At 39.3% G+C, this 16,201-nt stretch overlaps 1 protein-coding gene across 1 annotated transcript; it reads right to left on the minus strand.

The window, feature by feature from the left end:
• Positions 1-1,761: 1,761 nt before the first annotated feature.
• Positions 1,762-7,101, minus strand: LOC143024868 (macrophage mannose receptor 1-like). The gene is made up of 5 exons (XM_076184204.1): positions 6,987-7,101; positions 5,950-6,126; positions 4,897-5,234; positions 3,669-3,777; positions 1,762-2,693 (listed from the first exon to the last, which is right to left on the minus strand). Exons 1-5 carry the CDS (start codon positions 7,066-7,068, stop codon positions 2,467-2,469), a joined length of 933 nt encoding a protein of 310 aa, XP_076040319.1. The 5' UTR covers positions 7,069-7,101; the 3' UTR covers positions 1,762-2,466.
• Between the last annotated feature and the right edge of the window lie 9,100 nt (positions 7,102-16,201).

Consider the following 16,201-nt stretch of genomic DNA (forward strand, 5'->3'; position numbering starts at 1 on the left):
GGTTGTGACTTTTGATCTTTCTTATGAAGTCTTCTGAGTGTTTTATGTGAGACTCTGAGAAACAACCTACATACGGTGATAGTATTTGTGTGAGCCATTTTGAGGTCTTATGTGTACAAGAATTCCTATTTGATATGATGGGTCTGAGGGGAATGCCGTCTTTGTGCAATTTTGGAAGACCGTAAAAGTTGGGCAACTGGGGATTAATGACTTTCAGTTTTTGGAACGTGTCTTTGCCTAAGATTTTGATGGCATGTTTGTTAAATTCTGAAGCAGTGCTTTTTAGAGGATTTTTTGATAGTTGTTCATATGTGTTTTTATCTTGTAATAGATCATGAACTTTGTTTTCATATTCTAAGTTATTAAGAATAACTAATTTCCCTCCCTTATCTGCCCTGGATATGATGACATCCTTACGATTTGTGAGATTTTCTACAGCCAGTTTGTATCGCTTTGGTAATCCACAGTCATTTTTAAAACAATCCAAAATACCATGCGTGAGAATACCTTTTAAACAATGTAGGTCTTTATCATAATTATTTGAAGCCAAGAACTTGTCAAATTCTACGATATAGTCTAATGCGTGGTTTCTAGTTGGGTGCATAGCAAAATTAACTCCTAGTCCCAACACTTCTAACTCATTACGAGAGAGAGTGATATCAGATAAATTTACTACATTTTCAGTCAATGAAAACTTGGACCACACACTGTTGTTACATAACCTAATTAGTTTCTTATTAAGAATTTCTAAATGTTTATCACTAACATGGGAAGCTTTGCTAATAGCTAATCTCAATACCAGGGTTAAGGAGCACAAGAACTCTGTTAAATACGGACAGGAAAATTCCGCAGTATTTCAGCACGTCGCCAATAAAAACCACCGAATAAATTGGGACGATGCTGAAATAATTTATAAATCCAAATGTAGTTTCAGAAGAAAAATAGTAGAATCCTCCTTAATAAACAATTTCCCAAATTATAACATTTCCCATGGTCAATGGTCACCAGACTGTATTTCTTCTTTTGCCATAAATAAAATGTTACCATCAACATTAACGGTGGACAAAACTCACCAAGGCCCATGCAACGCCGGTCATGTGACCTGAGCCACCAAGATGCGAGCATGCGTGCCGGGCGTGTTGACCTGAGCCTCGTCCCCTCATGTTACCTCACTGCTTTACTATAAATACATATTGTTCTGTACTTTGTAACTTATATCTGCCGAAGAGGATCACAGTAAGTGATCGAAATATACAGATCTCTATATCTTCGCTTATTCTTCTCCGAAAGTGGGTCATCAGTATTATATATATATATATATATTGCAGAAATGAAAGTTCATTCACTTCAGTTTTTATTTATATTTTTTCAAAGATGACATTCTCGAAATTAAATCAAACATATCAAAGCAAAATGTTATCAATTTTATTTTGTTGTATTTCGTCTAATTTCATTCTATAATATATTATATTTCATTTGTTTAGATTTTGTTTTGTGTTTTTCTTACCCCTAGGATCTTTTGTCTTAGGGACATCTTTCAATAATTTTTCTTTACCATTACTATACTCTCTATTTTAATTGCCCATTTTTTCATCATCATGTCCACTACCACTCCAACAAATTTATCTGTAATGCAGCACTATCATTCTGAAAAAGCTTGTAGCGAAACTCGTCAAGAATAAACTCGGATTAAGACTCCAGTCTTTCCTCTTCTCACCCATTTCAACTTGTTAGAATGTCTCAACAATATATATATATACATGTGTGTGTGTGTGTGTGTGTGTGTGTGTGTGTGTGTGTGTGTGTGTGTAGCATATCAAAACTGAATATGATTTTGAGACCAGGAGGCGATATCGCCGTCGCCGAAGTAAGTCAGTGAGGAAGCTCAAATGAGGGTTAGCGCTTCTCCAAGTCATCTTCCAAGGTCTAATATCCATATTTGGAAATATCCCAAGCCCCGGGTAATTACATAGCATACATCTGCCAAGATGAGAACACACTGCCACTAAGTAGTGCTCCAAAAACGGCCCATGATATATATATATATATATATATATATATATATATATATATATATATATATATATATATATATATATGTGTGTGTGTGTGTGTGTGTGTGTGTGTGTGTGTGTGTGTGTGTGTGTGTGTGTGTGTGTGTGTGTGTGTGTGTGTGTGTGTGTGGGTGTGGGTGTGGGTGTGTGGGTGGGTGTGGATGTTTTTCTAAACTGTGTGGGCACCAACAAATACTGTGGCTTTTGGTGTCTTCACATGTTTTTCTAAACTCAGGTATCTCATGGACACATTAGTATCCAGGTATCTTGGGACGCTTGACATGGTTCAGTCAGTATCACTGTAAGATATACGAAAAATGACCTAAGGAACTCGATGGCCTACTACACAAGGTCCACCAGGCACCGTCGGAACAGTACTTGTGCGTGCACCCTGTTCAAACGCTGATAGCATTTACTCTTCAGGTGCGAAGTACTGGCACACTGCATAGGAGACCTCGGAGCATTTCAGGTCCCTTGCATAAAAGTCGTTTCCGTAGAAGAGTTCGACACAGCCGTCAGCTAGTTTTGGAAAGCCGGGCTGCCACAGGGAAGGCCCCAACTTCACCGGCTCGCCCGTCACCCACTCGTAGAAGCTGAGGGCTCCTTTCGCTCCCACCCAGTAGGAGCCGTCGGTTTTCTCTGTGAGGAAAATCAGAGGGAGTAAAGATCATTTGAGGAACATACCTTCTGCTTCGGCAAAGCGTATCTATATGTATGCATATATGGATAATATAATGTCGTAGCACATTTGTAAAATGAGACTTGTTAACCCACTGTGGTCCTCTTCGGAGGGTGAAGAGGACCACAGATAGTGGTCGAAATATACGGATCTTCTGTTTACCTTATTCTCCGACAGTGTGTTAATAAGTCTCATACATGCATATGTTCATGCCTGGAGCCAGACATAAGACACGAGGTGAAACGGTTCCCCTCAACTGACTTTAATCGACTAACAAAAACAGCGCAGAGTAAAGGGATTATCACAATGGGCTATTTTTCCTCCTACATCCTACCTCCAACCTCCGTTTGAATAACTAGATTATAACTTAGCTTACAGAAATTTAGACTTCTCTTAGAAAAATTCAACAGTATGTCTGACATTGGTATATGTTTACAATCTCTTAGACCATAATTCATCTTTGCCATACATGACGGAAAGATAATTTGACATTTGGATATTTGAAAAATGAAATATTGTAACTAAAATCGTATTTTACTTAAACGAACTCTGAACTGTCGGCGCTGGTGAAGCCCATGGAAGCCCAGTGTGATAACTCCTTAAACACAATCAAATGACGTCACTTCAGAATGGGCCAATCCTTTCTGTACTGACAAGTCTACATGTTACTTCATGCTGGCTGGTGCCCGGCAATTTCATTCATTTGGGTGGTACCCTTTCGGTTTTGAGAGGAGTCCGTATATAATAGAGGGCAGGATAGATAAGATGGGGGAGAGGGAGGGAGGGGGAGATTTGGGGATTTAGTGGAAGGAAAGAATGAAATGGAAGGAAGTACCAGTTATGATAGATGTGGGGCAGACCCACTTGCTCGGTTATTTTTGTAGTCTCATGGACTTTTTTTTTTTTTTTTTTTTTGAGGGGCCAGTCGCACTCACCTAGAGCTTTTATCCTCCTGACGATTTTGGCGTGTTCCTCACAGGTAGTAATGGCAGCAAGGTCACCTCCATTGTTCTTGCAGTACTCTCGTGCGCTCGCCCATGTAGCCTGAAACAATAAACAAGTGAATATATGAACAGATGAATAAATAAATAAGTGAATAAAAACAATTAGGAACAAATAAATGAATAGATAAATTAATAAGTAAATAGATAAATAGAAAATAAATAAGAACAAATTGATAAATAGTAAATAATTAATATATACATACAGAAATATATGAGTAAATAGATTAATAAAAAATGAAAAAATATAAATAAATAAATAAGTAAATAAATGAATAAATAAATAGAAAACATGGAGAGCAGGCCAGCACAAAGTCCTATCCACTGTTGAGTGCAAATGAATGATTTTATTCGTCCGAGAGACACTCTCCCCCGCTTGAGGTCCTACGAGGGTTAAGCCAAATTCTTTACATCCACTTCAACTGTTTTCTTAAATACCTCTGACTAGCTATTCACCCGTGGCCCCACGGCAGTCGCGCACGGTCACTCGACCCTCCGCGAAGAAACGTTGAAGAGTTATCACCTCTTACGTGAAAAAAAATAATAATAATAATAACAGATACTGGAAGTAGACCGCGAAAGAACGATTTTGGTCGCGTTCCGAAGACTGGGTGCCGACACTCTGTGGTCTGGGAACAAAGAGAGGATCCTCTCTGACGTCTGTCCCCAGGAACCACCTCGAGCAGGTACCCGTCATTAGTTCGCTGGCGTCCTCCCTCTCAGAGGAGTAAAATCATTTGGTGTTAGAAAGAGCAAAACATACAAAGTGTTATTCGATCCGAAAAACCTGAGAAGGCCTTATTTTCGTCTAGAGTTTAGACGGATATTACAGGGAGTTATTATGGTGGCCAAAACTCAACATGACAATTCAAAAGGCCTGTAAAAAAAAAACCATTAAGCGATAAAATTCACTACATTATTTACCGTGTTCCAATACCGGTAATGGCACGTTGAAAATATCAGTGTTTATGATTATAATCCCGTAATCAAAAAGGTGTTTGTCCCCACAATTGGAGCGACCGTTACCCATGTAAGTGTAAACATAACCGAGTGTTCATGTCGATGAGTGCTTTCCAGCTGGTGACATGTTTTACTCTATTCGCTCTAACGCAAGGAAAGACCAAAGGATTGATGGGGTTCAATATATACAGATTGTACTTGCCTTTTCTTCGTGGAAAAGGACACAGATCCCTTGAAGATCGTGGAAAGGCCTTGGACACTTCGAAACCTTCTGCGACTCCTGTGACGCCCTCTGCTCGTCCTGGCGGGAATGTCCCTCTTCTCCTCTGGCGAAGGGTTCTTCGCAAAGGCACATGTGCGTGCTGGTTGGGCTCGCCTCGTAGAACTTGTAATTGTCCTTTCTGACCATTATGAGGCTAGTTTGGTTTCGGCTGGGGTGTCCGAATGCCCACTGGGGTGGGCCCAGAGGAAGTGGTGATCCGCTCACCCAAGACCACTGCTTGGTCTTTACGTCAAGCACGCCACCTACCATAACATAAGCTGAAATAGTAAAGTAGATGTATGTGAAAAAATACGACGGTAGTATACTTTTGGATTAAATAGACAATAAAAACACACACATATGTGTGTGTGTGTGTGTGTGCTTGTTCTTCGCATACAAATATACTGCACATGCACGCATTTGCTCAAGTTATACGCTCAAAGTTAAGTGGTTAGATATAAAACAGGGACAGTTTTACCTCGTTCACTCGAATCACACTCGTTCCTTTCACTTCTTCCTATTTAAACAGCGTAAAAATTGCACCACAGCATTGCTGGGGGGCGGGGAAGAAGGTGAAATTTTCATATGTTTAACAGACACTTTTTTAAGTCCACATGTACATACATCAAGGTCTTGGATGATTTTTCGAGTGAGACCATATTCTGTGGGTGATTATGTGTGACATGCATTCGTAAAAATGCATCTGAAATGATAGCACACTCGCCGGTAAAAGTACAAATCTTTGGATATATGTGGACTCTTTCTGAATTTCATCATGTAAATGCAACTTTCGTTGCAGAGGACCTCGTGTATCTTTCTACGTACTTCTAGATTCCTATCTAACATCTCGACAAGTGTTGGGACACATACCAGTGTTGTGGAACAGAAAGTTGTATATAAGTAGGATCTATGCATTATCAAAATTAACTTTGGGATGATTACAGGAGTTTGGTAGTGATGCGAATTTGGTAAAATTCAGACAGAGCCACCTACCTTCATTGGTGTTTAGGAGAAGGTAGTCGGCCAGGGATTCGTGTTCGGAACACGACTCAAGGCTTGCCATGCCAGTGTTCAGAGTAGCACAGTAGTCTAAGCAACTCTGGAAGTTCAATTTGATCCCGGTGTGGTAGCAACTGTCGTATACTTTGTCGAAACCCGGCGAGCACAAGGCTGTGGAGAAGAAAATAAGGATGACGAAGTCTACAATGAACCTCTAACATTTACGCGTAGAAAGACCATAAGGAGCTTCGCATCCTTTTTCAATGCAATTCTTATTTTGTTTATAAAGTTACACTGATACAAAAGGCCAGTGAAAACGTCTGTAAGCCCTACTATGAAATGGATATACATATAAATATTGTGGATTCTCAAAGATCCTTTATAAAGAGAATTATATTATATAACGTAATTTAAACTTCATGTAGGAAGCTATTGATCAAGCAAATGAGGAAGTTTCGTGTCCAGTTGTTTTGGAATCTATTCACTTTGTAGAGCGGCTAATTCAGAGAAAATACAACCCAATTACCATAATCACAGTGACAGCTATCATCCTTGTCATTACATTCTGATTATCAATGTAGCAGCACGATGGGCTAGCATGCTACTTGCTATTGCTTTTTAGTTTGAGCAGAAACGGCTTCGGTTACAATATGTTAGACTTTCGCAAGAACATCTCAGGAATTGTGCCTTTATTCGTATAGGTCTAATTCTCTTAGTTCGTTATTCAACTTCTCACGTTATGGCACAAGAGTAATTTGACATTTGAAATTTGAAAAGCAAGAGATTTTAACCAGTCATTTCTGCTCAAACGAAGTAGCAAAAACAAGTAGCATGCTAGCGAGAAATGCCGAGTGTGCTGCCACTTTAACTCTTTTCCGTCACGCGTAAGGTAGTGTTTAGTATTAATTGTGTGCAATCTGATATCAGTGCCTCCGATGAAACATTCAAATCTGTGCATTCGTCTGCGGTGACTTGTGCCTACGGTATAGTTACATCGATTGTTTCGAGGAAATTGAGATAACTTTGCTCACCCGTTACTTCCCTCAACTGCAGCGCTACCAAGACGACGCCGACGACGACGACGCCGGGCGCAGTGATGAACAAGGACTTCATTTCGGACCGAGAGTCAGAGCTGCTGTGAGTCCTTACAGCCAAGAATATAATGTATATATATATATAATATATAAAATATTATAGTTCCTGTCTTCCTTGGCGTTTCACAGTTTTCTTCAGTGTATCACAAAGAGAAAATGGACTCAGCCAAATGACGTCAGAAGCTGCGCAGAAGAATGTAAACGGTCTGACCTGTATATTTAGACCTTGCTTACAGGAAGAGGACACACACAAGCAGTTTTTATTTCGTGGCTACACGTTTCCACGTCAGAGGCCTAGAGATAAGATTTTTTCTTTCTCTTGGGAACTTTATGCCATTGTGTTTTCATTGGATTGGCTTAGTTTCAACAAAAGAATACACACACACACAGTCTGGCATTTTTTAAATCTACTATTATACAGTATTTCTCCCTCCTTCTTCCTCCCTGATTTTCTCTTTGACCGTTTTGTAGCTATTGTTGCAGGCGGTCACCACTCTTCTTCTATGACTATAAACTCTGGCGTCTCAGAGTTCTGTTCTATATCCTGTTATTTCTCCCTACACACTCCCATAATGATGAAATTAAACTACATCTCGACCTGAGCTCCATTCTTGTAGACTCCAGCGCTTCTCAACCTAGGGGTGCTGAAATTAAATTAATTCTAGGGGGTGTTGGGAAGCGATGCATACATACGTTTTCCTTTATCCTTCTAGTCATAAGAAATTAATTAGGGGATGCTGGACTGCTTAGACCTGACTATGGGGGGTGCTAAGATAAGAAAAGGCTGGGAAATGTTATTTTAGAGGGATCACTGCAGAATACTTAACCTATGATGGTCACAATCTAGTGTCTTTCACTTCCACCAAGATTTAATTTCGCCACCTGTCTACTCAACAGGTGAATACTCAACATCCTCCTACCCTTTTCTTCAATGGCGCACAACTTTTTCCCTCCGACACTTTATTTTATATTTTGCCTTTGGTAAATTCAACTGGAAGAATCGTATTACTGCTACTGTGTGTGTTTGCGCTTATCAAATTGCATTTACCTAATTGCAGTGTAAAGGGAAGGAGCAACGATCACCTGTTTCTTACTCTCCAATTTATCATAACTTGCTCAAATTGGTATTTCTCAGTTTTATTGAAATTATAATTATTTTCTCTACGAGTTTTTATTTTTATACGCTTTAGCCATCTTGTTTGTTGCTCACTAAAAAAAAAAAATCTTAAAAATACCACCTCAGAACGAAATATTTAAATCCTTGTCTCATTCCAAAACAGTATCATTCACACTATCTTGGGGCTTTTCTTTACCTTGTTGGCTGATATACATTGCACAGATGGTGTATATTGAAAAAAAAAAAATTTTACCCACCTATAGATCAATAAATAACTAAAAATAACCTCAGAGCGTCCACCAATATGGCGCCCAAACAAAGGCAAGGCAGCTGTTTGTCCGGGGTGATGACGTCACGTGCAAGTCATCTATACTCCGCATCCGTGTAACCGTGTTGCTGTTGTACTACAGTACCAATTCAAAGATGTGCCATTGTGCAATATCGCATTTGAAAAAATTCCCCCACTACATGGATGCATTCTCTCACCAAGAGGCAATGTCTTATCTGCAAGTTCACACAAAATACATACTGCCTTTTCTCGCCAGCTGACAGATTACGTGCACATGATATTTTTAACAAAAATCGAATCCCGTTTCCGCCATACTTCAAAACAGGGTCAGGGGCTTCTATGGAAACTTTTAAAAGACATTTCCAACTGCATTGCCTGAAATTCCCCTATCTGTATATGGAAACGGGTATCCATTGAACGGATTCATCGAGATCTAACCTTCGCGCAGTAAAGTGCTTCTTCAATCTCTGTAAGATCTTGTGCAATGGCGTATAGAGAGGAGAGGGCCGTAGGGACGGTAGCCCCGGGCATCCAATCAGATTAGGGGGAAAGAACTTTAAGAGCAGAGTGCAATAGGTGAAGTAATTTTTCTATACCATCCACTCCCTTTCAGAAATGGTTTTGTAAACTATCCCAGTCGATTCCACCATCGTAATAGTCATATTTCGATTAAAATTCATGTAAAGCGGATTTCCGAAGATTTACGAGGATTTCCGAGACGCGCATCTGTTCATCACGCATCGGGGGAACGTCACAAGAGTCAACATTGTAACGCGCCTGAGAAGTGATTGTTGCGTACACACTCATCATGGTTTCTATTGAAAAAATGCAGAATCTAATTGAATATAAAGAAGAGGATTTAAACAGCGGACATCGTTCATAAATTATCCGTCCAGCCTTATGTGTTTAGGCCATAATACGACGTCAAACGTCAAAAGATGACCAGGAAATGATTGAACATGCCGAAGACCTTGACGATGATGATGAAAATGGGAAGTCCAACCATAGCAGGGAAGAATGTGTGGAGGAACAGGATCAGGGAGAGGAAAACCAGGGATACAGGGCAGAAATAATAGGAAATACCGACTGGTATTATCTAGGGTTAGGCAAGGGCTAAGGCGAAACTATAGAGAAAAATAGCAAAATTTTATCTGCAACAACTTTTGTAGTTAACTAGTAACATGTACATATATATATATATGTATATATATATATATATATACATATATTATATATATATTTATATATACACATATATCAGACAATCTCTTTGACAGCGGCGCACGGTATTCGAACTCGCTGCGTCTGGGCCCAAACTTCCAAGACACCCGCCTTACTCCGCTCGACCATCGACGGTACTAAACTATAAGAACTCATAGTCTATCTAAGTATCGAGATTGGGGAGGGCGCTCACTGCACCGCCATTCACCCCATTTCACCCCAAGGCCAACCGCACACGTGGTAGGGGTAAGGACCGGAACGAATCCCTTTCACGCTTATCGCCAACTTAAGAAATTCGCTAGAGAACAGCGACATCAATCAGACAATCTCCTTGACAGTGGCGCACGGGATTCGAACCCGCTGCATCTGGACCCAAACTTCCAAGACACCCGCCTTACTCCACTCGACCATCGACGGTATAAAACCATGAGAACTCATAGTCTATCTGACTATCGAGATTGGGGAGGGCGCTCACTGCACCCCATTCACCCCATTTCACCCCAAGGCCAACCGCACACGTGGTAGGGGTAAGGACCGGAACGAATCCCTTTCACGCTTATTGCCAACTTAACTATATGAGAAATTCGCTAGAGAACAGCGACATCAATCAGACAATATCTTTGACAGTGGCGCAGGGGTGTCTTGGAAGTTTGGGTCCAGATGCAGCGGGTTCGAATCCCGTGAGCCACTGTCAAGGAGATTGTCTGATTGATGTCGCTGTTCAGTAGCGAATTTCTCATACATACACACACACACACACACACACACACACACACACACACACACACACACACACACACACACACACACACACACACACACACACACACACACACACACACACACACACAATCACACACACATGTATATATATGTGTGTACATGTGTGTGTGTGTGTGTGTATACATATATATACATATATATATATATATATATATATATATATATATATATATATATATATATGTATGTATGTACATGTTAGTAGTTAACTACAAAAGTTGCAAAAGTTGTTGCAGATAAAATTTTGCGATTATTCTCCACAGGGCGAGGATAGAGGTAATCCATAAAATCATGGCAATGAATAAAATGACGATAACAGTGCTAACAGCGTTTTTTTTTTTTTTTTTTTAGTTACCGTTGGACTGTCCCGCGGCGACAGCAATCCATAAAAGCAGTAACACAACCACGTACGTCATTGTACTGTAACTCCGTCGGTGCCACCCCCTGTTTTTAAGTACAACTGTGTGTGTGTGTGTGTGTGTGTGCGTATGTGTGTGTGTATGTTTGTTTGTGCGTGTGTGTGTGTGCGTGTGTGTGTATTTACCTAGTTGTATTTACCTAGTTGTATTTTACGGGAAGGGGAGCTATGCTCGTGGGATCCCGTCTTCATTTCTCATTTTATCTAAACAATTTTTAAATTCATGTATTGTTTTTGCACACACCACTTTCTCATCTAACTTGTTCCAACTGTCTATTACTCTGTGTGGAAAGCTGTTCTTTTTCAAATCTCTTCTATAGCTGTCTTTTTTTATTTTCTTTCCGTGTCCTCTTGTATTTCTGTCATCCCATTTTATCAGATTCTCTCTATCAGTAATTTCTATGCCTTTCATGATTCTGTAAATAGCTATCAAATCTCCTCTCTCTCTTCTTTGCTCTAGTGTCTGTAGTTCAAGTTTTTGTAGTCTCTCTTCATATGATAGTTTTGAGAGTGTTGGTGCCAGTTTTGTAATTGCTCTTTGTATTCTTTCAAGTTTTTTTATACATTTTTTTGTACTTGGTGACCATATTGTTGCTGCATATTCTAATCTTGGTCTTATCAGGGTGATTAGGATTTTCCTCACCATTTCTTCATCCAGGTATGTAAATGCCACTTTGATTGTTCTTATTAAATTATAAGTTTCTCCAAAAATCTTATTTATATGTTTCTCAGGTGACATATTATTCATAACAATGACTCCCAGGTCCTTCTCATTTTCTACTTTTTTTTATTCCCTCTTCTCCCAAATTATATGATCCTGTTATTCTGTTTTTGCTTTTTCCAAATTCCATTATACTACACTTTTTTGTATTGAACTCCATCTCCCACTTCTTACTCCATTCTTGTACTTTATTTAGATCTCTCTGTAGTGATTCACAATCTTCTTCAGTTTTCACTCTTTTCAGTAGTTTTGCATCGTCTGCAAAGAAGCTCATATAGCTTTCAATTCCTTCATCCATATCATTAATATATATAGCAAACATTATTGGGGCCAGGACTGTTCCCTGCGGGACACCGCTTATTACTTCATTCCATTTTGAGTGCTGGTTTCTTAGCAGTACTCTCATTTTTCTTTCTTGCAAAAAGTCTTCCATCCAATTTAGTAATTTACCTTGTATTCCTCCTTCAGATTCTAGTTTCTTAAGCAACTTCTTATGTGGTACTTTGTCAAAAGCTTTTTTTAGGTCTAGGAATGCACAATCAGCCCATCCATCTCTTTCTTGTATTATATCTATTAGCCTTGAATAGAAACATATTAAATTGGTGACGCATGATCGTCCTTGTCTGAATCCAAATTGCCTTGGATTTAGTACGTTGTTATTTTCCTAGTATTTTACCCATCTATTTTTGATAATTCTTTCACAAATTTTTGCTATTGTACTTGTTAGAGAGACTGGTCTATAGTTGGTAGGTTCTTCTTTATTTCCTCCTTTATATATAGGTACTATATTTGCTTTTTTCCAATCTTCTGGGACTTTTCCTTCTTTCAAGGAACTGCTTATTATGCTATGTATTTTGTCTGCCAGTTCATTCCTGCATTCTTTCAGAATACAGTTTGCTATTTCATCATTTCAATGTGATTTTCTGACATCAAGATTACTCAATTGTATCAATATTTCATTCTTTGATACTTCTATTTTTTCTATAGGGGGGACTTTCTCTTTCCATTCAATCTCTTCAGGTTGTATGTTCTCCCTTGTAAACACTGATTTAAAATGTTTGTTCATAATTTCCGCCATTTCCATTTCCTCAGTGTATTCAACTCCCCCTTGTCTTAATTTCTCCAAGTCCTGTTTGTTTTTCAGTTTATTGTTTACAAATCTGTAGAATAGTTTTGGTTGATCTTTACATTTTTCTATGACGTCTTTTTCATATTTTCTCTTTTCCTCTCTGCATGTTTGTACATATTCATTTCTATAACTGGTATATATTTTCCATTTTTCAGGTTTTCTGTCTTTTTTCCATCTGGTCCAGGCTTTGTCTCTTTTGTCTTTTAACTCCCTACAACTTTTGTTGTACCAGCATTTTACATATTCTTTTTCTTGTTTTTGCCTTGGGACATACTTTTCCACTCCTTTTTTGTAAATTTTTGTCAAAATATTCCATTTCTTTTCCACTGATGTTTCTTCTTTGTATATTTCTTCCCAGTTTTCTTGTTGAAAGAATTCTCTTATTTTATCAAAGTTTGTTTTTTCATACATCATTCTTCCTTTTCTATATTGTTCATTTCTTTTGATATATTTTTCTTCATTAAGTTCCAGTTCAATCAATATGTGGTCACTTTTACCTATTGGTGTTTTATATTCAATCTTGTCCACTATTCTAGGTTCAGATGTAATTAATAAGTCTAGTCTCGATGGTTCTTCTTCATTTCTATACCTAGTGTTCTCCTGTATCCATTGTGTCATTGTGTGGTCAATAATCATCTCAAGTAGAGCGTTTCCCCATGAGTCATCTCCACCCTTTACTGTCATTTCTTCCCAGCAGATTTCTTTGCAATTAAAGTCGCCCATCATAACTATTCTTCCTCCATCTTCCATTATTTTATTTAATGTTATCTTTGTGTCCTCTAACATACTTTTATGTTCACTCTCCTCCCATGAGGCTGTTTTTGGAGGCACATAATTTATCACAAATTTTCTGCTCTTCTTATCTCTGTCTTCCACTTCTATCATAATCATCTCTACTGTATTCTTTCCATATATGACACCTTTCACGTTTATGTCCTTCTTAGTCAGGAACATAACTCCACCCCCTTGCTTTTTCTCTCTGTTTCTAATCCAATAATTGTATGCATCATGTCCTACACTGTTGGGTGGTAGTGGGCCTTTTAATTTTGTTTCTACAATTCCCATTATGTCCGGTTCTTTTTCTTTCAAATAATCATTCAGCTCATTCAATCCTGTTATTAATCCATCTATATTTGTGTAAGACACTCTTAGTTTTCTGCCACTTCCATTGTGTTCTCTGTTTCCCTTATGTTTTTCTTTTGTATGTCGAACTTCCTTAGTTTCATGTTCACTACTCTCCAATAGAATCTCTCTTTCTCTGACTCCGTTCTGTTCTCGTTTTTTGCCTTAGCTTCCAGTTTTTTCTGCTTTTCTTCTTCTCTTTCCTCTTTATTCATTTATCTTTTTATCCATATATTTTTGTATTGTTCACTTGTTGCTAGTTTCCCTGTTTTGGATAAGATATTCTCTGCCGTTGTTTGTGACTTGAATTTAATCTTAATTGGTCTGGTCTTGTCTGTGCTATACTTTCCGAGTCTAAATTTCTCTTCGATTTGTTTCATAATTTCTGGTTCATCTTCCTGAACTGATTCTAGTAATTGGCTTACTTTTTCATTTTCCTCTTTGATTCTTGTGGTTCTATCTGGGTTATGTTTCTCTTCCATTCCTAATATAATTATACATTTCTTTTTGTCTGCTAAGTCTCTTACTATATTCTCCTTCTGTCTCATCACTTTAATAACTGAGTTTTCAGTTTGTTCATTCATTTGCTGTCTGATTATGTCAGTGAATGCAACCTTGCTATTTTCATGAATTTTTTTCCAACCCTCCTTGTTCTCCATATTATTCTCCTTTAAGACTTTATTCTCATCTTTTACTTCTTTTAACTGTTGTTTTAATTCTTCAATTTCCTTAGTTAAGTTTTTGTTCGCCCTCTCTAGTTCTTCCAATTTTTCAATTCTTCGTATCATACTGTCAACATTACCGAACCTACGCTCCAAGTCCTCGTTCATCTTATCGACCTTCTCTTCTAGTCTTGTCAGTCGGGGGGGGGGGGTTGTGTCCCCCCCACCCTCTTTAAATCCCTTGAAAATATTCTCATCACTTTCTACTGTATTGCTCCTATCTATACCTCTAATCTTCACATTCCTATTAGACATGTCGTCATCCTCCAGCTCGTCTTGCGGTCGCTTGTCCACCTTTCGGCGGCCCGTCAGGGCCAATTCCTCCACCTCCTCATTACCTTCCATTTCCCCAGCAATCCCTCCCCCTCTCCTCTTTCCTTACTTTCCCACTACCCCACGAGCAATTTCCCCCCACCCTGCAAATACAAAAAGGCACTTCTCTTTGCGTTGGGATCAACAATCTGCACTTTTCTTCAGAACGTTCTTCAAGCCGTCCGTTCGTTGAAAGTGTGTGTGTGTGTGTGTGTGTGTGTGTGTGTGTGTGTGTGTGTGTGTGTGTGTGTGTGTGTGTGTGTGTGTGTGTGTGTGTGTGTGTGTATGTGCCATCCTTACGTACTGGGTATCACATTATCTTTTATTCTGGCTCCCGCCAAGCTGTTTCATTTATCCACCAGGCAACGCCCTCGCTAGCTACGGAGATGCAGACCATCTCAACGAACCCCGTTTGTCCCGCGAGTTTGTTTCTATCTAATTTTGATGGTCGCCATGCGATTTTATATTCAGCTCCTTGACACTTGGCACTCCGTCGCGATGGCGCCAATTCAGACACCTAAGGATAAAGGCAAGCTGTGGTCCCAGTCATGGACCTATTGGTCTCCTCTAATGCCTTATGATTATGTGCAGTTTCTTCCTCTTTTAGCCACACGTACATACACGCGTGCGCGCACTCTCTCCCTCTCTCTCACACACACACACTCTCTCTCTTACACACACACACACACACACACACACACACACACACACACACACACACACACACACACACTTTCAACGAACGGACGGCTGGACGAACGCTCTGAAGAAAAGTGCAGATTGAGGATACCAACGCAAAGAGAAGTGCCTTTTTGTATTTGCAGGGGGGGGGAATTGCTCGTGAGGTAGTGGGAAAGTAAGGAAAGAGGAGAGGGGGAGGGATTACTGGGGAAATGGAAGGTAATGAGGATGTGGAGGACTTGGCCCAGGCAGACGGGCGGAAGGTCAACATGAAACGACCACCGGATGACGAAATGGCAAATAAAAATGTAAAGATTAGAAGTATAGAGAGGAGAAATACAGTAGAAAGTGACGAGAATATGTTCCAGGGATTTAAAGAGGGTGGGGGGGACACAACCCCCCCCAGACTGATAAGACTAGAGGAGAGAGTTGATAAGGTGATCGAGGACTTGGAACGTAAGTTAGGTAATGTAGGCTCCATTCTCCAAAGAATTGAAAGATTGGAACAACTAGAGAAGGCTAACAGAAACTTAACTGAAGAAGTAGAGGACCTAAAAAGACAGTTAGGAAATGTAAAGGAGGAGAATGAGAAATTGAAGAAGAATAGTAATGAAAACAGTGAGAAAATAGCTACAGA

The sequence above is a fragment of the Oratosquilla oratoria genome, chromosome 4, assembly GCF_046742065.1.
Source record: "Oratosquilla oratoria isolate Oo_2021 chromosome 4, ASM4674206v1, whole genome shotgun sequence".
Classification (NCBI taxonomy): domain Eukaryota; kingdom Metazoa; phylum Arthropoda; class Malacostraca; order Stomatopoda; family Squillidae; genus Oratosquilla; species Oratosquilla oratoria.

What these genes read in the sequence shown, in the direction of transcription:
- LOC143024868 (XM_076184204.1), bottom strand. Translation starts at nt 7,068, where the DNA reads ATGAAGTCCTTGTTCATCACTGCGCCCGGCGTCGTCGTCGTCGGCGTC. An exon ending in TCCTTTTCCACGAAGAAAAG is followed by an intron (nt 3,778 to 4,896) that starts GCAAGTACAATC and finishes TTATTGTTTCAG; the next exon opens with GCTACATGGGCGAGCGCACG. An exon ending in CAGGAGGATAAAAGCTCTAG is followed by an intron (nt 2,694 to 3,668) that starts GTGAGTGCGACT and finishes TTTTCCTCACAG; the next exon opens with AGAAAACCGACGGCTCCTAC.